Source organism: Aptenodytes forsteri, unplaced genomic scaffold (assembly GCF_000699145.1).
Source record: "Aptenodytes forsteri isolate BGI_AS27 unplaced genomic scaffold, ASM69914v1 Scaffold2, whole genome shotgun sequence".
NCBI classification, from domain to species: domain Eukaryota; kingdom Metazoa; phylum Chordata; class Aves; order Sphenisciformes; family Spheniscidae; genus Aptenodytes; species Aptenodytes forsteri.
Genome location: NW_008795695.1, coordinates 6,727,290 through 6,749,833, shown reverse-complemented (window position 1 = coordinate 6,749,833; position 22,544 = coordinate 6,727,290). Strand labels below are relative to the sequence as shown.

Sequence of the window (22,544 nt, the reverse complement as noted above, 5' to 3'; positions counted from 1 at the left end):
TCCACTTTCTGTAGTTTGGGCTGACGGCACTCGACTGGGTTTTTCATTTATTCTGCCATCATCAGATTTCATCATTCGAATTTAAGCACAGCATTCGCATGCTGTGTTGCACAGTGTTTCTTAGGTAAGTGATGATAACAGGACCTGGCAGAAGACGTCCTCCTGTATAGCCATTCCTACTCGACTGGGTTTTTCATTTATTCTGCCATCATCAGATTTCATCATTCGAATTTAAGCACAGCATTCGCATGCTGTGTTGCACAGTGTTTCTTAGGTAAGTGATGAAACAGGACCTCTCCTGTATAGCCATTCCTGCTAACCCTTTGTCTGATTTTTTTTTTTTTCTCCCCTCTTTCTCCCCAGGTTTTTGGCATATAGTCATAGACTCTGACGCGAGAGTAATGGAGTCGCTGAGTGGCAGGTGCTGACAGCTTCTGCAGTCCCAGTAACTGTTCATTTTGGTATCATTTGCAATTCTATACCTCTAAATGCCACAGCTCTCTTGGGGAAGGTTGCGCTGGATACCAGTACTGCCTTGGAAGGTACATGTGTGTCCATATATTTTTATGTAGGAGTTTGCTGTGTTGTATAGTGGTTCATGGGAGGGGAAAAATTGGATAAGCTGCATGCGGTTTATGGTTACACCCGTTTAGCAATACAAAGGCATTTGAATGGCTATCAAGCAGCTACTGATGACATCCCTTCCTCCCTCTCTCCTCCTCTTATTTGAATTGCCTGCAGGGCCTTTTTGGAGTCCATCCCATGCTTTAACATACTCGAGAGCGGCTTACAAAAAAGAAATGGCTGGTTAAAAGGTTCTGATTTGAAAACAATTAAATATGCTGCTGGAGTTTTTGAGAAACTCAAAGGCTTACTGTGGAATTTCAGCCTCTCTCTTGCCCTTTTGAAAAAGCACATTTTAATTACAATAAAATGTGTATGTTCACACTTGGTTATTAGTCTTGTACATTTTTCTATGTGGTTCTTGTGAGTTCAGTAGAAATCTTTGTTGTTGGCTGGCAGATTTTAGCAAAAGTTTATTTCTGTAGGCTCATTGCTCGCTGTGGATTTAATCATTGTTCTGGTTCTCACAGCCTTCAAGCTCCACTCCAGGAGAAAAATACAGATTTGTCACCAGGGCCTCCCACTAGAATCTAATTTTAAATTTGCAATCTGTTGTCTTGTGAGGTGCTTAAAATTTGGTTGGAAAGTTAATATATTTCAGATTTTCTTCTGGCATCTAAAGGCCCAACTTTTTGCAAGTTTGAGAGTTAGTAACTTAGGTTTAGTTGAAATGAGTATTTTAGGTTTGTAATTATTTTAAGAAATATTTAATATTGGGGGAAAGGGAAGGTAAAGGAAAATGACTGTTTTCAAAGAAAATTATATTCTTTGATGGGGCCGTCATCAGTGGTCATCTAGAATGTGATCATATTTATGTGTAACCATTTTATCTAAGACTCATCCAGCAAAAACTCAGCAGTTCAGCTAGAGTTCAGTCTGTCTGTCTAGGGTAGTTGATGTAGGGAATACTGTTTTTTTCCGAAGCTTTCCTGCAGAATTTGTGTTCTCTCTGCTGATATCCTAATGTTGATAGCAATCTTAAGTTTTGGTTTTAAAAACAAATCAAACCCCTGTACGGTCTCTTGACATGCAAGCTAGCTAAAAGGTGACTTTCCTGGCCCCTTAAAGACTTCCACAATTTTGACATTTTCCCTGCTCTGAACCAGTAAGGAACAGATCTTCTGGGAGAGAGAGCCCTTTCCCAGAGCAGCCGATAGCTCGATGGTCAGGCCACCTCTTGAGGACGTGGAGGAACAAGTTGCCACCCCTCGTTTGCCTGACTTGGGCTGCAGATACGAATCTCAATCTTCCGTGTCTTTGGCAGGCAACTGAGTCACTGAGCTGGTGCCTCGTCCAGGAGACGTGCCTGTCTCCCCGCTTTGGTTTTCAAATCTCTCCCTCTTGGAGCAGAGGAGCCTTTCATCAAAAGCGGTCTAGTCCCATGAAAAGTTTGGGTTTTGATGAATCAACATTTTCTACTGAAAAATTTCCAAGTAGTTCTGCTTGCGATGCGTGGTCTGTGTGTGCTAATCTCTGCTAGCTTCAGAGAATAATTCAGAACAGATTTTTGACACGTCGCAATCCTTGGCCGAGCGCGACAGACCTGTTTAAAGCATCAAGACGTGTCACACTTGATTTATGTTGTATCCTGGTGGTACCTTGATAGGTCTTTAATGGTCACCTTTGGATTCTATGGGTGAGCTAACAAGGGGAGCCTTTGTCCTACCAGCATTTGCGTGCAACTCCCATTAACATTACTCATTTTCTTAATTTGATACAGATTTTTTTCATTGAGTGTGCTAAATTCAGTTAAGCCCTAGACAGGCAGCATCTGGCAGTCGTAGCTGGAGCAGTTTAAGACGTTTCTGCCCCAGGGTGTCTGTCACTGCCCCTGGGAGGGGGAGGTTGGGGCTCCCCTCCCCTGCCCAGCACCCGTTCCTGCTAGCTGAGGACGCCGGCATCTGCTTCAGTGTGAATTCACATGTTTCAGGGCTGCCTTTCCACATCTGCCTGGGCTGACCTAACAGCACATTGCTGCCAAAAAATGGGGGAGGTACCACTCGCTGTCCCCTCTTCCCCTGCTCCCGTGTTGCCCCCCAGCCATGCTGCCCCATCCTCGCCCCACTGTGTCCCCAGGTGGGCACCCTTGTGCTGCCTCTGGCACATGCCCGTTGAATTCACTATCCCAGCAAAAGTAAACTAATAAATAAAGTCTTCCCCCCCACCCCGGTTTATTTTCTGCTGTTTTAGTGGAGTCAGCTGCATGAGCACCTGAATTGGTTGAGGGTAGCTGGTGGAAATGCTCAGTCAGAAATGCAGAGGGGAGGCAAAAATGGGGGTGAGAAGGTAGGAAGGGGGTCCCTTCCAGGGGCAGCAATTTGTCTCAGGCACCCCACAAGTGGGCACCCTCAGCTTGATCCGGTGGGGTTGGCCGTCCCCACTCGAGGTGGGTTCAACCTATTGTGCCCCTCACCTCCTGGCATCTGGCGGGGGACAGTGACAAACTGCAGGGATGGGCCGTCTTGCATCGCTGCAGCTGGATCAGCTGCCCCATGCCTGCCTGTGGCCCGCTTGCACCCACCGTGCAGAATGTGCAAACCTGCAACGTAATGCTGGGGAAATCAGTGGCTGTAGGGTAAGGCCTCTTCAGTCGTCCTTCCTGGGTGCAGGAGAGAGGTATGGGCTAATCGGCGGGATAGATAGCAGCCTGCGGGATTTGCAAACCCGTCCCCACCTAAAGTGCCAATCCACGGAATTAAAAAGGGACAGCTCTTTACTTTGAAGTCTGACACTTCTTGCCAGTATCTAGCAGATACTTCTCATTGTGTGAAATCACTCAGTAAACATTCCTGCTGCCGTCTGTGGAGAAAAGACTTTCCTCCTTCCGTGAGAGTGTTTCTAGCGGCATTATTTCCTCACGGGACGCAGCCTGAGCTGCTGCTCCTTTCCTCGTCAAGTCATTTGTGGTTCTGTTACTTTTTGGCTGGGTGAAATTTTGCCTGGTGTGCATGAAGACTACATCGAGACGGTGGCACAGGGCTGCTTTCCGTAGCCATACTGCCCGGCATTTTCATCAGCAAGTGTGCCTCGCTGTGTGGTGTGCAGGGGACGCTCCTGCCCTTCGGCAGCTCTGTTTCTGAAGGTAAAGAGCCACTCTTCAATCATTCAGGGTTTCAAGAAGACTTTTAAAACTGCTCTTTCTCCTCAGATAGGTACTGAAGTGATTGCTGGAGACTGGGGATAAATGGTTGCATGCTCTGATGGGCTTTGCAGCCGGTGGAAATCCTGTCGAATGAAAGTGTGGTTAGCAAGAATCTCAGAATCAAAGCAGCTAAAAGCATTACGCCGAGAGGGTTTCTTTTGCAAGATGGGGAGTGTTGAGGTCTGGTTTTAGACATCAGTGTGGAAGACAAAATGCAGGTTTTGTGCTATAAAATGTTTTAGAAGCAAAAGCTAGCTGACATTTATTTTTCAGTCCGGTCCATATCAAAGGACTGTAGCTTTTAAGGAATAATAAACCCTGTCTAGGGATTTATAATGCTGTCATTTTTTTTAGATTAAAACCTGCCCTCTGTTCAGCGTGTTTCTTTTTCTAAACGATGCATGATAACCAAGTCTCATGACAGTCAATGGGAGTTCAGCCGTTAATTTCAGTAGACATAGGGTATTTCCTGGTATAGTTTAGGTCACATGCGATTACATTTATTTTAGATACAGAAATGTCCAGATATTTATGGAAGTGCCTGTTGCTCCAGCACTGAACAGATTTTTAGCCTCAGACACGACCTTCTTAGCTGGGTAGAAGAGTAGAGAAGCGCAGTCGTCTGACTGTGGTCAGAAGTATCACTGCAGAAGTTCAGTTCCACCATATGCGCCCAGGGCAGCCTACGGCAGAACTGCTGTGCCTGCATTTAGCACAATCGATTCCTCACATGTAATTTATGTAGGGCCAATTCAGTTCTGTGCAGCAGCGATAGTGTATATTTAGACAGCGAGGGAAAATATACGATCACATTCATTCTGCCAGCATCTGGCTCAATACCCATCAGTGCATCCTGTTAAAGGAAAGGAAATTGCCCCAAGAAATGAAAAACTCCAGATTATTTTACTGTCAGGGCACCTTTTTTTTTTTCAACCAGGACTAATAGAAATACCTCAAAACGAGGAAATTTTGTCTTGGAATTTCTGTTCAAGATCTATGGACTATTTATCTAGATATAATTGCCTTGTGTGTAATTCAGGATCTCCTATTTAATTTTGAACGGCCATGTACTTTAACATTTACTTTTCTTGTTCTTCTTGATCTTCGGCCAGAAGGAGCCAATACTACTGATAAAATATTTCTGACATTTGTTGAGTGAGATCACAGACCTCAAAGTGTTTTCCAGGGTTGAATCCAGATCATCACTCCCATCTTCTCGATGGGAAACCTGTTTCACGGCGGGATGTGTGCAACTGAATAATGCAGAAGGCTAGGTACGGAGATGGGGACAGAAACCCAGTCCCTGCCTTCCAGCTCAGTTTTCTCTTTGCTAGATCAAAGCGCTTAGATCTAGCTATCTGCTTCAGAGTGAGTAGGAAGGAAAGGTTATTTTTGTATAGTCTGAGTCACTCATGCTAATTTATTTTTCATAATACGGCTTTCTTGTGTGGGTCTCTCCGTACCTGCTTAATGTTGCACTGTTTTTTTGTTCCAGAAATCAAACCTATCGTTAGCTCGCTGCCAGACAGTTGAATTTGTACTTTGCTATCTGGTGCTTCAATTCGCAGTTCCTAGCAAAAAAAAAAAAGTGAAATCTCAGATAAAGTATGTCCATCTACTTTTTGGCATCTTGTTACATTCAGATAAACAATAGCTGTTGATTTTTTGAGTTTGTAGTTTTGGCTGGAATTGCAAAGGATTAGCTAATGCTAGGAGTCAAGTGAACGCATGCAGAGCTGCGATTGCCAGTGCACTTTGGTAGTAAACTGGCTCCAGTTCGGACCAAGCTTCAGGGTTCAGTTGTTCCTTCTTCTACACTCTTCATGTACACCAGCATAGCTGTGGTCTGCCTTTTTCCTACATACCGATTTAACTGAGTTGTATTTATAAGTTTGCTGGTACGGTCGCTGGCTCCCTTAATTAATTCTGTGGGATTAGTTGCCACTGTTAAAGCACATCCTGCGAGACCCAGGGGAAGCAGTGGTGTAGGTTTCTTGACAGCTTCATTAAAAAACAAAAAGCTCTTTTGGGTGTACTGGGGCGTCGGTGTGTCTTCTTGCCTACGTGTTTGGTTGCTGCCTTTAACGGTCCACGCTCTCTCCCCTTGCAGACTGTGACGCCATGGGAAACGCGGAGAGCCAGAGCGTGGAGCATGCCTTCTACGGAGACAAGCACGCCAGCCTGGGCCGCAAGCACACTTCCCGCTCGCTTCGCCTCTCCAATAAAGCCTCTCGCCGGACGCGGCACGCTTCTTCTGGTAAAATTATCCACCGTAACTCAGAAGTGAGCACCCGCTCCAGCAGCACCCCCAGCATCCCCCAGTCCCTGGCAGAGAATGGCCTGGAGCCCTTCGCCCAGGAGGCCAACCTAGAGGACTTTGGAAGCCCCATCTGGGTGGACCGCGTGGACATGGGCCTGCGGCCTGTTTCCTACCATACCGACTCCTCCGTCACCCCCAGCGTGGACAGCAGCACTGTCCTCACCGCCGCCTCTGTCCAGAGCATGCCTGACTCAGAGGAGAGCAGGCTCTACGTGGACGAGGCACCATTCCTGGCGGAGGGCGACGGGAGGTCACATCGATACACGGCCAACGGGATGAACTTCATGGAGACGGCCAGCTTCAAGAAGAAGCGCTCCAAATCGGCCGACATCTGGCGTGAGGACAGCTTGGAGTTTTCGCTTTCCGACCTCAGCCAGGAGCATTTAACGAGCAACGAGGAAATACTGGGCTTGGCCGAAGAGAAGGATGCCGAGGCCACCCGGGGGACAGAGGCCAGCGGCAGCCCCCAGCCGCTGGTCACCTGCCAACGCGCCAACTCTATGAGCGACTTGTATTCCCCCAAAACCCCGAGTGCTACCGTCAACGGCGGCCCGCGAAATGCCTTTGGAGGGTACTGCCGGAATTTAGTGTCTGACATCCCGGATATTGGGAGCCATAAGATGGCATCGGTTACCGCTGAGGATGCACCTTCCTACAGTAATTACAATACGCTGCCCTGTAGGAAATCCCACTGCCTTTCTGAAGGGGCCACCAACCCACAAATTAGCCATAGTAACAGCATGCAAGGCAGAAGGGCGAAAACTACTCAGGTAAGGCAGTTTTCTTCTATGTAAAATGGAAGCGTGTGGCATTTGCTGAGCTGTGTCTGTAGATAAAGATATTCCAGGTTCTTCCAGGCTCTGTTTTCCTTCAACACCCCTTTTCCAAGAAGAGGGCTGTATCCAGGAGGGAGCTGAACTAGCCGGTCTCCAGAGCTGGCTTGATCCCATCACTGCTCCCTTCCCTACCTGCAACTCTGTTTGGGCCTTTTCCACCCTTCACTGCCTCTGGAGAAGATAAATCTGCATTTGCCAGCTAAAGATTTTCCTGTGTGTTTCACAGTGCTGATGGTGTCTTTTTTTTCTAGGGTAGCTGCCAAAACCGATCATTCCACTCGGGGAGCTTGCGCGTGTTGGTTGTGTCTCCCCTCTCTGCCTTCCCTGCCCTGTCACCCTCCCCTGCCTGCACATGTGCAAGCACTCCTCAGCCCTCGAGGCTGGAAGCAAAGGAGAAACCTGCGAGTGTTTCCCTTTCCCTCCATCGTGAACACTCACTGGGCTGAAATTTCACTCTTCTAATTAGCCAACATTCACATTTGTGCAAAACATCAGCCAGAAATAGTGCTGTCCCCTTGCAGGAGACTGCCAGTCCTGCAAGCTGTGGTGCTCACCTGCTGTAAACTGAAAAATGATGGGGGATGGAGATGTATGGAGAAGATGCTGCTTCTCCTAGCCAGCAAGGATGTCATACCCTTCATCCTTCATCCTTTTAACAGACAGCACAGAGCCAAGATGAGCTTTTCTGTCTGGTGCCCCTCCCGAGCTCCAAACACCAGTCCTGTGACCTTTGCTTTGACGGCTGCCGTTGGGTCTTTATTATGTTTTCCCCTGCTTTTCTTGGCCATGTTCTGCCTGATTGAGTTACACAGCACCGCCTTGCACTGCAAACAGTAATTCTGCTTACAGTAAGTGGCAGACTACTCTTAGAAGGGGGGGAGAAAGGAGCTACAAATCCTGCCCACCTGTACAAGCCGCGTGTGGCATACACGTTGTGGGCATATTGTGCTCAGTTTAAGTTCATTCAGCTGGCTTGCTGGACCTTCTCAGAGCAGTGGTCCAGATGCCTAATGGAAGAGGCTGGCAGCGCCATTTTTTACATGCACTATTTTCTAGCTGTGGCCACTGGCTCAGAAACATGGCCGAGGGACACAGAACAGTCTGATGGTGCAAGTTAGAGCTGTGCACCAGATTGCATGCTTCAGTGGCTCCCCTGATTTTATTGCATGGTTTCTCCTACATATGCCATGCAGCGTACACACACTGTGCCGCGTGACCCAGAAAAAGAAAAAAGCAGCACGTTGCATCAAGGTTGGAGGCTGGCAGGCTCGTGTCCTGCTGCTGGGCTGAGCTGTTGGCAGGACACCAGCGTTAGACGTATCAGGCTGGGCAGTGTGAGTCAGGCAGGTTGCTGCGTGCCGCAGAGGAGGTGCAGGGCTGCGGAGGGCTGTTGGAGGGCGAGAGGAGCGTGTCGCCCCGTCAGCTGGCACTGACTTGTGAGAGCTGATGGGAAGGGGTTGCTGGTGACTTACTGGCTGTGCTTGATCTGTAGAGATACGCTGCTTCTAAACATAAAAATGACATGCTAAAACAGATGCTGCAGCGTCCCACAACAGCAGCTTTGTACTTCAAAATCATCTCTTTATTTTTGGGGTATTTTTATGGTGCGAGCGGAGAAACCCTTTGGTGCTCCATCAAGGCAGTGCAGGATAAAAAGCATGAGAACAACAACAACAACAACCAAAAAAAGATGTTATTTGGCAGCCTTGAATGTAACAGCTTTCATGAAGATTGTTAGGTGCAACTGCTGCCTCCAGCCCTCTTTCAAGTGTATTTAAGAAAAAGAGAGCAGTGTCGCTGGTAAACAGCGAAGCATTTGTTTTTCTTCTTGGTGCCTATCTTGGCATTAAGAAGATTCCTCTGAGGCACTTAGTGAAAGTCACAAATTTATGTAGCATTTTGCGAGGCCTCAGCTATACCCAGGGGAATTGCTTTGTGTGGCTGGTTTCACTAGATGTATCTCCTGAGCTTGGAGACGATGGCAATAAGGAGTCTCAGCAGTGATTATTACCACGTATAAATTCAACAAAATTAAAGCTTTGGAAAGGTCAAAATTCCTTCCAAGTCTTTAATCCTAGCAGTGTACAGTAAGTATAAGATACTTGTCAGCAATGAAGTCATGTTAGCCCAAGCCTACCTTTAGCAAGCTTAGGGAAATGACTATCATTATGTATTTGATAGATAGAGTGAAAAGGAAGTCCAAATCTGCACACAAAGTAAAGGACTAGTTCCTTGGTGAACCTGATTAGGTGGCTTTGGATGGGGTGAGAGGAGGGAAACTACCAACCTGTCTCCGTACTAGGTCCCCAATCCAACCATATCTCAGCACTTTGCTCATCTTTACTCGACACCCCTGGTGTGAAGTGGAGCGTGATGGTTACCCTACCTGAGATGGTGGAAGCTGAGATGTAGAGCTGGTGGCCTTACTGCTTTGCTGTTAATGTACTCCTCGGCACTGTGTTGGCCTGTGCCAGCTGGTACTTGGTCACAGTTTGGGGAATTTTGTTTCCTTCTGCCCTCCGCAGTCCTTCAACACTTTCTCAATGGGCTTCACAGTCTTGATGACCACCTTGAGCATTGCCCCAGAGCCTGCCATATGTGTCCTCATGCTGTAAAACATTTCATGCTATAAAAACAATTTAGTGAACTAAGTCAAAACTTCCATGTTTTTTTCCAGCCTTTTGAACTGCCTCCCCCCATCCCGATCCCACAAAATAATAGTTGTGTCTTAGGGCCACAGGGGCACCACACAAAGTTGAGCCAGGGCCAAGTGGAACATGGTATTGGACACAGTTTTCCCTCTTAATCTCCAGGCCAGTGACCTGTCACTGTCCCTGTGTTATTTAACAGTACAGAGGTAAGCTCCCTTGTTCAAAGTCACCTAATTGAGCCTCATAGCCAGGAGTGAGGTTTCTGCCCAGATCACTGTTGCCCATCCTCACAAGAATTTGGGTTTGTATTTGCCAGTGGGTTTTCTTTGGTTTTTGGAAAGTCGTAGCTGGGATATTTGCATGATTTTTTAGTCTCACCTATCCTGGTGCTAGAAATACTGAAAGGTCCTGATGGCCACTTGTAGGTAGCTTTTGACTAGTCTAGTTCCCAAAGAGGTTCCTGAAAGCAGGAGAGGCTGAGCGCAGGGTAAGTCTGAGACGACAGCAATGGGTTTGTGCCCTTGTGTTTGATTCCTGAATCCAGGTACTGTTACATGCATGTTCAACTATATGTACAACATCATATTTTCTATACAGGCTAAATTTATTAGAAGTTGTCAGAAGCTGTAATTTTTGTGGTGTGCTGACCACTGCTACTGGGAAAACGCATCCTGGAATGTATCACAGAAAGGAGATGCCAGAATCACAGCTGTACATGTTTTGTTATAATGCCTTATCCATGGGTTCTTTAGAAGTACGTGGTTTACATTAAAGAAAAAAAAAAAAGAAGAAAAGAAAATCTCTCCCTTCCAAATTTAAACCTTAAATTGAACTGTGGGAGTCACTTTCCACTAATTGAGAAGGAGAGCTTTTTAATACTGGAGAGACAATTATATTCAATGTGCACAAGCGATTAATATTCACAGGGTGGCTTTGGGGCACCCACGCAGCAGTTCTGTTTTTCGTAACATTTTAACATTAAGGGTTCAGATCTGCTGAAGCGAGACTTCCCGGAGAGCTCTGCTGGGATCCTGTTTGGCTTTTGGAGCTGATGTGATGTAGGTGGAAAAAGCTTAATTGGCTGACATTTTCACCCATTTTTGCTTGCAGGCAGACAAGCTCCGGTTGGATACAGCTTGTTCTGACTGTGGGTTGTGAGATCCACAGGATCCTACAACCTGCTTGTTGGGATCCAGATTTTGTGAAATGGCCCTGTTGTGTCTTGTATGCAGCTAAACATCTGCCTGTGGGAGCCTCCCTCCTCTTCCTCCTCCTCCTGGTGGATGTTCAGAGACAAATGTAACCACATGCTCCCCTGCTGTTATGAGCCCTAATTGAAGTTTCAGGAGGGGAATTAGGGAATGGAAACCTTGAGATCTGATTTTGTGCCACTTCCAAGCCCATTTTGCCATCTCCTTATTCCATGTTCCCCCTCTGTGGGTAATTTCTGACTGCTCTTTTCTCTAGACCATCAAATGGGGGGGTATTCAGAGACAAATGTAACCACATGCTCCCCTGCTGTTATGAGCCCTAATTGAAGTTTCAGGAGGGGAATTAGGGAATGGAAACCTTGAGATCTGATTTTGTGCCACTTCCAAGCCCATTTTGCCATCTCCTTATTCCATGTTCCCCCTCTGTGGGTAATTTCTGACTGCTCTTTTCTCTAGACCATCAAATGGGGGGGTATACAGCCTCGTGTAGGGCATGGACCTCTTGACATTTCAAACTCTGCTACAAGGGGAGTGAGGTGGACATCCTGCGCTTGTTGGGATCCAGATTTTGTGAAATGGCCCTGTTGTGTCTTGTATGCAGCTAAACATCTGCCTGTGGGAGCCTCCCTCCTCTTCCTCCTCCTCCTGGTGGATGTTCAGAGACAAATGTAACCACATGCTCCCCTGCTGTTATGAGCCCTAATTGAAGTTTCAGGAGGGGAATTAGGGAATGGAAACCTTGAGATCTGATTTTGTGCCACTTCCAAGCCCATTTTGCCATCTCCTTATTCCATGTTCCCCCTCTGTGGGTAATTTCTGACTGCTCTTTTCTCTAGACCATCAAATGGGGGGGTATACAGCCTCGTGTAGGGCATGGACCTCTTGACATTTCAAACTCTGCTACAAGGGTAGTGAGGTGAAGACATCCTGCACATACAGAGGATACTCTGGTCACGCGGCAAAATTTGCTTGCCAGGCCGTGGTGCCAGCAGCGTGTCTGTTCATTGGTGTCTGCGCCGGATCGGTGTGAGTCAGCCCTACCTGATGCTGGCTCCGTCCCTGCATGTCCTGCTCCTCCCCTTCTGGTTTTCATGATGGTCAAGATGGTGATGGCAGTGGCCACCAAAGCTGGAGACCACCATGAGCTTCCAGTGCTGGTATTTGTTTTGTAGAAGAGGCATTAGGAGTAGTCCTTAGGAAGTGTGAAGCTGTGAGTGGACTGTCTTTTCTGGGGGAGTGATGGTGTTTTACAAGCAGTATTTAGAGCATGGTGTGACTCCCATGTGCATTAAAATCCAAGGAGACGCAATGGCCAAAGCGTTTCTGCATGGTCAACCACTCATGTATGAGAAGGGTGACTCATTCCTCTCTGAGCTTTATAGCCCAGTCTGTGATTCTTCCGGAAAGCTCAATTCCAACGTGAGTGTTACAATGGTGCAGTCCAGGTTTTTTACGTAACTTTTGAGAAGGAGCAGCAAGATGTCGTCCCTCAACTCTGCAGGGAAAGTGAAGGTTTTTTACAGGGTCTTCAGTCCAGTGTTTGTTGTGAAGCTGAGTGGGGGGAGAGTGAAGAAACTTCCTGCCCAACTGACTTGGAAACTGCATCTCCTTCAGCGCCAGCCCCAGACTATGTCCTTGGCGCGTTAAATCCCCTTTTGTCTGATTTTCAAGTTTATTACTATTTTTAGGCCTCTGTAGGTAGCCTGAAGGAATTTGGGATCTCAAGCCTTAAAAAAAATCCTTGTAAAAAAATTTTGCAGAATATGCAGGGGATGAAACCAAGGTTTTTGTGGGAATTAGATCAGGACGTACACAGAAACCAGACTAAAAATAGAATATCTTTCCAGTCGATATAATTTTTTTACCATCTCAGGGAATTTTATAACAGGTTATAGTGTTTCATTACGTTCTGTAGGATGGCTAAAGTCCAGAGAGCTGATACTTGTTTTTAAGTTGTGTAAAACTTTTTCACAAATGCACACTGGGTCAGTCACATGAAAGCACCATCCAGCCCAGTACCTTGTTTCCCAAATACCAAGTGCTCAGAAAAAGAAAGAAATGGGGAGATTACGGGGTGAACTTTCCTTTAGGGCATTCTTCCTGATCCCAGAAAATTAGCGATTTGAGTCTTCCTGAGCAAGGAATGCATCCAAGAGTGTTGGGTTGACCTGTCCCTCATGAATTCTCTTTTCTGAAATAATTTTCTCCTTCTGGCTTCCACTGCATCCTGTTCACTCTCTGCATAACACTTGTGACCTTACAGCCTGCTCTTATAGCCCTCCTCGGTCATCGCTTTTCCAGGCAGAGTACGTTCAGCAGCTGAAGCTCTGCTCCTATTAAAGTAATTCTGTACATCTCAGTCTGTACTCTGGAAAACATAGCTGTTTTCAATGTAACAGATTGACCCTGACCTTTAATCTGTCATTTGACTCCAGAGGGAATTGAGGAAAGAAATAAAGACAAAGGTGTGTATCATTAAATTATAATTAATGACACATAGTTTAGTAAGTGCCTAAAAGTAAGACGTTACTGGTTTTCTGCTGTAGTGTGCATCTCACTGATTTGAGCCCCTGTTCATGCAGCCTGGTAGTGCCTTTCAGACGGAGGTCACTCCCAAAGTCTCGGATATAGCCTGAGCCACGCTCTGAATCTCCAAAAGCTGGAGGTCCTCGAGTCGGACGGTTTGGCTCAGGTGACTCGAGGGGCTGAATCCCACTGGAGAGCACCGGTCAGCCGGTCACTTTGCTGAGCCTCCAGGCAAACAACCCTGTTAAAACCAAACATCTCTGTTTTCAGCTACAGGGGACCAAGTTAAAGGAAGGGGCGGAAATGGGCTTGGGAGGGAAGGGGTAACCACTCTTTTGGTGGCAGCCCAAGCTTGCACCAGTGTAAATTGCTTGTGAATCCACACCTTGGGTCCTGCTGGCTGCCGGTGCTGGGGCAGGCAGCAGCCAGTGTGGCAGTTCTCAGTGGGACCAAATGACCAGACCTGTTTAATGGCTAGACGAAATGAGCTGCTTATAGCCTGGCTAACTGGAAGCGGATTCAGCGTGAGCCTGGAGGAAAGCTTGAATAGAGGGCTTCAGACCCAAACTCAGAGGTCTTCCCTGCTCTGTCACCAGGCTGCCCTTCCCAGATGGATGAGATTAGTTCAGGTATTGCTTATTCAGGATATTTTAAAGCAAATAGCAGTCACTCCCTTCAGAGCACACAACTCTGCCCCGATATTGTCAGGGAAAGGAGCATGTGAAAACAAGTGTTTTGGTCTTTGCTGGCAAATATTTTGATACTCTTTTGGAAGATCTTAATTTGTTTTTCTTCTTTTGCTCTTGGTCTGAAGCCAACAGAAAGCAAATCAGCAGTCCTGATATCTGATCTAGCTCCATTCAGGCATGTTTTTTTTAAACAGTAGGACTTTGTCATTTATACGTCTGAAGTGCTTGTACCATTGGCAATAATTGTATTCATTGTAAAGCTATATACACTGCATGTTTTTAGTTTTAAGTACTTTCCACTTAAAAATCACAGACAGGTTGCCCCAGCTGCTTGTTTGCTGGGCTGTGTTTACTTAGATGGATGCAATTTGCAGTAGTGATCCTTTCCAGTGAAGTGCTCCATTGAAACGTTTCTTTTCAGAGAGCTTCAGCATGTGATCCGGTGACTCGTCATCATCCCAGATGGCAGACATTTCCCTGCTCCCTTAAGTTAGGTGATTGTTCAGGTGAACACCTCCCAGATGATACATTTTGATTTCAAGTTGCTGTTCTAGCAGCTTTCCCCCTTTCCCACTTCTACCCCCTCTGTTACATTTCTCAAGAAGAACTGCTTCTTCTTGGCACCAAGTGAACAAAAAGTAACCTAACCCTGTATTTTACTTCCAGGATTTTGGTTAGGCATCTTGCCATTTGTTTAACTCGAGCACAGTTAGGCTGCTTGCGTTAGTTTATGGTTAGCTCAATCTCTCTAGACACTTTCTTCATCTGGGTGGTCCATTGGTTTGAAAGCAAGGTAAGTTTTGGGGGGTCCTCAGCATATCATTTGGAAATGGAGGGATTAAACACTGCAGAGCTCAAGAACTGAGACTTCTTCCCACTGCTGGGGATGGAAAGCGGGCATCCACCCCCGATCTGTGCAGGTGTCGCAAGCTGTGTGCAGGGACCATACTGCAAGAGGCTTTACGGGATTATGGGTTGATTCTTGTTCATGGTATTATATCCTTTAGCACCCCTCAAAAGTTAGTGCTAAAGCCAGGGAAAAGCGGGTGTGCTCATGTCCCATGGTGATGCTTCATGCTGTTTCCTGCCAAGGGCCCTGTTGTCCTTTGTGCATTCTCTCACAGGCTTGGATTTCTTTCATATTATTAAAAAGCAAAATCAAAACATCCTCCCCCTTCCCTTTACCCAATACTTTAGCTTTTAGGGTTGCAAAACTAGCTTTCTGAATATGAACAGATTGCAAACTGATGCCACAACCGTCCTGAGTCAGTGAAGAGCTCTGCACAGTACCTTGGAGAGAACGGTAAAGCTGTCCCATGTATTTCCCTGCAGCTTTATGGGGGATAGTTTAATTTTCAGCATTTTCTATCTCACAGTTGACAAGTCGCCAGGGCTGTACTTTCCTGACTGCTGCAGAAGTCCCTGTGGGTCCATAATTTGCCTTTAAGGCATCTAAGTCAGCTAAGAAAACCAGGCTCCTTGGGGAAGCATGGTGGTCTACAGAGATGATCTTTCTGGAAGGGCCCAAATATTTGCTGGAAAATGTCTGGGGAGTCAGTGAACCAAAAATGTTCCCAACCCCTGTGTTAGAGGCACCAAGCTAACGTGATAGCTTAACACGGACTGAAAGACCCATATGTAATACTGAGGTAACAGCCATATATATCGGTCAGAGTTGCCTGCAAAGGAAACGGGGTTGATGGATGCTTCATACATTGGTGTTTGCTACCTGCCTGTCCCACAGGAGCAAAGTGGATGCACATCCCCTTCCCATATTCGAGCATCTTCTGGGTGCCTGGCACCCAGTACCTTGTCTGTCTTTTCAAGGTGCCAAATTACACTGTACAGCATTCACCAAGACAAGTTCACAAAGGAATTCTAGAACGAAAGTCCATTGAAATCCATGCCTTAAGACTTTCCCAGGGGTTATTGCCCAGAAATCCGTGACTCTGATTCATCCTTTCATAATAAGAGTGAAGCTTACTGCTAGGAGAAATATCTAGAGGTCTGGACCTAGTACCTTTTTTGTTGAGAGTAAATTTGTTCTCAGAGAACCATGGCCAAAACCTACTTGCTTGTTAAACCACTCTGAGCAGCTTTAATAACACATATAAGGGTTTGGGGTTTTCTTAATTTCAACTCTTTCAGACATCTGAAGAACTGTTGCACCAGTGCGGTGAGTGCACAGAAGTAGGAACCAAAGCTGCTTGTACATACCAGTATCCGATCTCTTTGAATTCCCAGAGGTAACAAACCCAGCATCTCAGTCTGGTATCCACATACAAATTGCAGCTGGCTTGTAACTGTGTCTCGCTGGACTTGGGAGCCTTCCTAGGAGGTGTAAACAAGACCCAACCAATCCAATAGAAAACTGCAGTTGGCTCGTGTTGGTTTGTGGCTGTCAGTTTAGTTCTCCAAAGCCTGCTGTAAATCCAGTGCATCCTAGCTAGTTCTCATATAGTACTGTCCTGTTGTAGATGGCCCTGTAGATATCTTCAAAACCTCCTTTCGTATCAAATCCCAGCATCTGGTTGAGGGGCTTCGTTCGTTGCTGTGGTGGCAGATCTCCTTCATGTCATTATAATCCCTCTGACTTTACAGTGAGTTATGTGGACATGATTCAGTATGTTTGTAACAGTCTTCAAAACTGTATTCCTCCCAGACAGAACGAGCTATGGAGTTGCTTTTGTGTTTCTCCCTTGCAGGTTTCAAACCGTTTCTCCCACTCAGATTTCAATTGCAATTTATCATTTATCTTTGCTTCTTGGAATGTTTTGACTCTTTTCAATACAGATAAGTCTTCTAATGCATTCATTACCAGGTGTTAAAGTTACTCTGGAGAAAGGATTTAATTTTGATTTGGAGCAAGTCGCACCTTAACAGACCACCTTGACCATCAAATGATGGTAGAGTCAGTATTGAAAAGAAAGGAAAACCACTTACCAGGCCAATCTTTTTCTACATAGGAGCTTCAAAGAGACACCAGGCACATAAAAGCATGCAAACCATCAGGCTGCTTACCCATCTATTTTAAATGTATTTCATGGTGCTTGCCTAACTAGCAGCCAGACAGGTTATGTGCAATTTTGGGATGTTGCTGAATGTGAACACCTTATTGCTTTGTTGCTAAACAGGACGGGGAACAGAGGATTTGCGTTCTCTTGGAGGGAGTCCCTTCCAAGGAAAAAAAACACTCAGTCACCTTTTACTAATGAGTACTTTCAATCTCATGGTTAATTTGGAAAGAAGTGTTATCCACATAAGGAACTGTTTATATTAGGGAAGTAAGAGTTTTCCTACTAAATCAGTCTCATGTGCCTAAAGTGCCCATGAATCATTGCTGTCAGTCAAACAGGAGAAAGTGATTCACCAAGCCATTTTAATAGTGTCTGTAACTGTGCTGTTGGTGAGAAGTTTGGTAAGTGCGTCGTTACTGCAAGCGCTCTGAATGTGTCCAGTCATGAACTGGAGAGTTGGGCAAAGCTTATCCCATCCAGTGGTCTCTTGCCAGCAGAGGCCAGTACCAAATGTGTTCAACAAGGGGACAAAGACACTTGGAACCTGCCTCCAAACTTTTTGCCTGATCCTCGCTAGCTTAAGGTACACATTTTATCTAAAGCAAAAGGTTTTTTTCTGTGTACCTTCTAAATCTAGCAAGAATTTTTTAACAAACGTGGCTATAGCAGACACACAGAGGTAGTAGTATCACATGAGTATGCAAAAGCTACAGCACCAAGTACATTAGCTTGATGTAGCTTGCATTACAGTTTTATTCCCCACCGGCTTGCTTTGCATGAAACCCAGTGTTCACATGAGGAAAAAACATATATTTAAGTGGGTTGCTAATACGTTCACTAATATTTTACCCAATTGGTTCATCAGTTAAATTGTTCACTGAATTTGATGGGGCTGTGATAATTCCACTTCATTACATTTGAATGCTGTGAGGACTGTTGTAGCTGTCCTGGCACATGGCCTGCTTGCTGGGCCTCCCTGCGTTCTTGTTGGTAACAATGGCACCATTCAGTCTGTCTCTGGTTTCTCATTCTGTGGCACATCTCTCTGACGTAGGGCAGTCCACCTTTCCCTCCTCTTTCCCTCAATTGCTGTCTGCTGAACCCCTTTTCATAAACCCTGGGCATTTACAACCGATATGGTAGCACTGCCAGTGTAAGAAACGGTGCTTGCTCCTCCATCATCATCATCAGCACCAGGGATCCCAGATCCTGGTGGAGGCTGTGCTACTACTTACCGCCTCCCCATCAAAGCACTTGCATAGTGCAGCAGAGTCGCTAGAGCCTGTTTAGTTTCCTTCTTCAGCCAGTGGTCTTTATGCAACTTTCTCCCTGCTTTCCATTGAGCATTCTTAAATCGAAGGATCAAAGCCCCCTGTTTATTCAGTTTGTTATCTCTATGGACTAAGACCTGTTGTTTGCAAAATGCCAAGAACTGCTATTCCCATGACTTCCCCCGTCTCACTGTCTTGGAGGAAAGACGCTTTCTTTTCTTTGCCACATGCTTTCTACTTGGTGTGACCAATTTAATGATTTCCACCTCCCTCTTGCTTTGCCCTCTTGTTCTCCCAGGCCTGAAGCTAGGTAAACACCAGTCGGAAGGCTAAGCGGGGCAGCACTGATTTTAGTTCCAGTCTTGCATTTGGTTCCTGGGATGGTGTCTCTGCGCAAAAATATTCCTCTGTGTGGAGACAGCTGTTTGCCAGCCTGAAAATACAAAACACAAGATCTCTGGCGAGGTGTAAAATATCAGGTGCAGTGTCCTGAATCTTACACAGAGCTGAATGAAACTTTTGGGTTTTTAACTAGTGAAATAAAACAGAGCCCCTTGATGATAGCAATTACAAGTCCAGAATAACGTGCTGGTGATTTGTTATAATGTGTGTATAATGTCCAAAACTGCGGGCTTCAGAAACGTGCATTCTGCAGTCTTCAGCTATCTCCCAGCTCCTACAATGTGTCTGGCACATGCCATCGGCATCCTGGTGGAGAGCCGCAGGGACGCTGGGCAAGAGTCAGAGGAGTGAAGACTGAACCGTGTCTGTAGTTCGCTCTCGGCCTCAAGAGTCTTTGCCTGGTAACTCCTTCTGCCGAGGAGTGAAATGCCTGTTTCATTAGCAAGCCTCTGCGGCACATCCTGTCATGGACCTGGGATGGTAATAAGTCTTCCTCGGAGGAGAGAGACGTTGCTGTCACCCACGGGGCTCTTTGAGAACCTGAGCAGAAAACGTGAGTAATTTTTACATAGCTTTTATCAAGGTTACACAATGTTCGCTTCATGTCTGGGCAGTAGCCTCTGGTGGCCATGTCAGTAGGTACTTCAAAGGCTGGAGTCCAAAGCTAGGGGCCCGTGTATCCACACTGATCTCGTCAGCAGGGAACTGTGCTGCTCACAGTGCGAGCTGGGATGCTTAATTTTCAGCGTCCTCATTTGAAAATTTGCAGGAGTAGTTCTGTGCCCCCAGTGAGGTGTTCATCAAACCCTGCTATGGTTTGTTGCTTGGCTTGGGAGTGTTACCCCTTCGGTCTTGGCACATTTCTGCGGAAGCACAATACTAAACCTCTGTACTTTCTGCTGAACTCCTAATTGAATGCGCTTCAGTGTGTGGATTATAGCACTGCAAGACGGCTAGAGCAGATGCCGGCTGCTTCTTGAGAGCTTTTCATACCCTCCGATGAGAATGAGCTGACATTGCAGCAGGAACTCAGAAGTCAGAGACCTGTGCAACGAATGCTCTTAACCCTACTAACCCCGAGACCGATCTTCTCATACAGCAGACTTCCGAAAGTGCTAAGCTCACTCAGTGCTACGTTTCATAATTCATGGGCGTGAACAGTATTAGCAGGCTGTAGGTTTGAACCGTTCTGACCTTTGTATGCTCAGACCCTCCTCCTACCAAAGGGCTTGCACGGGTTGGCAAGAAGTCTTTGATATGGGATATTTAAGAGAGGAAAAGGGATTGCAGGGAGCAGAGGGAGATTAGGGGCAGGGCTGCAGCATTATGCTGAAAAGATCTTTTGACCCGTCCAGCCTATCACTTGCATTATGGTAAAGGTTATAAAGATGTTTGCAAAATATGCTACAATTTAAGCTTATGAGCGTATATAACATTCACTCTGAGTTTTCCATCCTTTCATTTTTTTATAAATAGTAAGTCGTTATGCCCATGTATCAGTTACGGAGTATAATCCCCATTTATGGATGGGGAAATTGAGGCGATTAATGCTGTGTCTCATCAAGGTTACACGAGAAGGCTGTGTCACACTGGGCATGAGGAACCTTGAGAGCCTGCATTGCAGTGCTGTGCTTGAACATCTCTGGGTGCACTTCTGTTTTTGAAAAAATACTCCATCTGCTAAAAAGCACCGAGAAAGTTTTATGCATACGCTGGCTGGCAAAATTACAAATCCTATCTCCCTCAAGTTGGTGGTCTGTTTTAGTAGCTCTTTATGTTTTTAAACCAACTAATTCTAGTTAAAGCATGAGATATGCTTCCTAAAAGTTACATCAGCTAAAATTTTGGAATTAACTCTATACTTTTTGTATAGCATGGATGAAATAATTATGAGACAGATTGTATATTTATTAAATCATTAACCTAAAATAGAAATCTCAAAACCTCAAATAATTTTTGTTGCCACTGTTATGCAGTGTTCACTGCAGAATGCAGATTTGTTTATGCTATATGAGTGGAACACTTTTTCCCTTTAAAAAGGTTTCAGAGGAAGAAGGGCCTAGAAAACAAATCCAAACCCCGATCATTCTACGGGAATAATTATCCCAGTGAACACAACGGATCTGGTTCAGTTCTTTGGCGCTCCGGTTTTACGCCCATGTAGCTGTGTTGGCAGAGAGGCAGTGCCTCGGGCGTGTGAGCGTCGAGTGGCCATGCCAGTCCTGGCTCCCTGACGCACGAGGTCTCAGATGGAGTGCTGTCATCAGAGGTTGCGCCATCCAGCTTTTCGTGATGGAGTGCAAAAACTCACTCACGGCAGTGTTTTGTAAACACCGGTTTCTGAGCAGCACCAGTTCCCCTCTCCAGATATCCCTCCTTTGCAGTGCTGCAAGAAATGGGGAGATAATGAGCTTCCAAAAAACAAGTGTATTGGAACAGCAGGAAAAAACGTGTGGTTGTGAAAACTGCTCTGTACGGGTAGATGACTGCACTTCCAGGAAGCCCTGCTCAGCTCGTTCACACGCGGTGGGAGTAGAGGAATATTGGCCTGTCCAGAACAGCTTCTCTATCACTATGTGTTGCTTTAAACAACCAGACTGACTAGGATAACTGTGCTCATTGAGCGGGGAAGGAAGTGCTTATTCTTCCAGCTGGACTCCAAGTCTCTCTTGAGAGGTAGCGTTTATAAAGAATGAGCCCATCCGTTACAAATTAATGCCTTAAAAGTTAGTAAAATTCAGCAACACCCCTCCCCTCCCCCTAAGGTTTCCTCATCCAGCTCTTGCTCCACAGGAGGAAGGTTTCAAACAGAGCTCGGTGGAGGTTTTCTCGGTTTCTGCAGAGCTGCTCTTGGATGCATAGAAAACTGGTGCTTGAACCATCACCTAGAAACTTGTTTTCTCTCAAAATAAATATTGCATTCTGCCACCTCTTCTCAGAGTCTCCTCGGTTTTTTTTAAACTTGTAAATCAAGCACCAGCTGCTCTTGCAGGAGAGGTAGAGGCTGAAATTCCTGTTGTTTTGGCCATATTTCTCACCTCTTTGCATCTTTTTCCCTGGTTCCCTCTTCTCCCGAGTATCTAACATAAGATATTTCTCTCCACTTACAGGGCTTGGCCTTTATTTGTCCTTCAAAAACTGCCACAGATGCCTTTGGGTGCTGAGATGGTAGTGGTTAGCCCCCTTTGGGCACTAGCCTTGTTGCAGGGTGCAGGCTGAGCCACTAAGCCTTTGAAACCTGAATTTGGTCATGTTGTTTCCTGTCTTGCTCAAGCCGGCCATGTTCTTGTCTCTTCTGATCCTTCAACTGCAAGTTCTTGGGGACCAGGAAGGATCTGCTGTTGTTGCAGTATTTTGGCAGGGTCTATCACCGTGGGATTCTGGCCCATCGTTAGGGTTTGTGATGTAGAAGTGACACAAAACAGAAACAATCTCAAATATATTAACTTCTTAGGAGAAAAAAAAAAGTACCTTTTTAATTATATAATTTGCAAATGACAATGTTGGGATGTCTAAAATGTATCTTCAACTGTAGGTGTGAATGTACAATATCAATGTTTTCTTTTCAAAACGCATAGGTTGATTACTGCTTTTCTTGACAGTGCCAGTTTCTGCTACCATATGTTCTCCTTTTGCAAAACCTTTAGCACTGTTAACCTAGCTTAATGTAAACAGATGATGCCGCGTCTTATATTCCAAAATGCTAAGGCTGTAGAGGCAGCACCTGAAATCGTGCGTGTGTGACTGGTCTTTCCTAAACTGTACTGGAAGTTCTGCCTACCCCACCTTTTCTTCCAGTTGTTTGTCTTCAGAAGAAAAAGAGATGAGGGATTTCCAGTGCCAGACAAAATGAAG

At 45.8% G+C, this 22,544-nt stretch overlaps 1 protein-coding gene across 1 annotated transcript in view; it reads left to right on the top strand.

Annotated features, from left to right (window-relative positions):
• The first annotated feature begins 367 nt into the window (after positions 1 to 367).
• The window catches only part of TIAM1 (T-cell lymphoma invasion and metastasis 1), an 89,503-nt gene continuing 67,326 nt past the window's right edge, over positions 368 to 22,544 (top strand). Inside the window, exons 1-2 of the mRNA XM_009282944.2 lie at positions 368 to 542; positions 5,877 to 6,856. Coding sequence (XP_009281219.1) covers positions 5,888 to 6,856 — 969 coding nt within the window. The 5' untranslated portion in view covers positions 368 to 542; positions 5,877 to 5,887. The remainder of the gene's footprint in view (positions 543 to 5,876; positions 6,857 to 22,544) is intronic.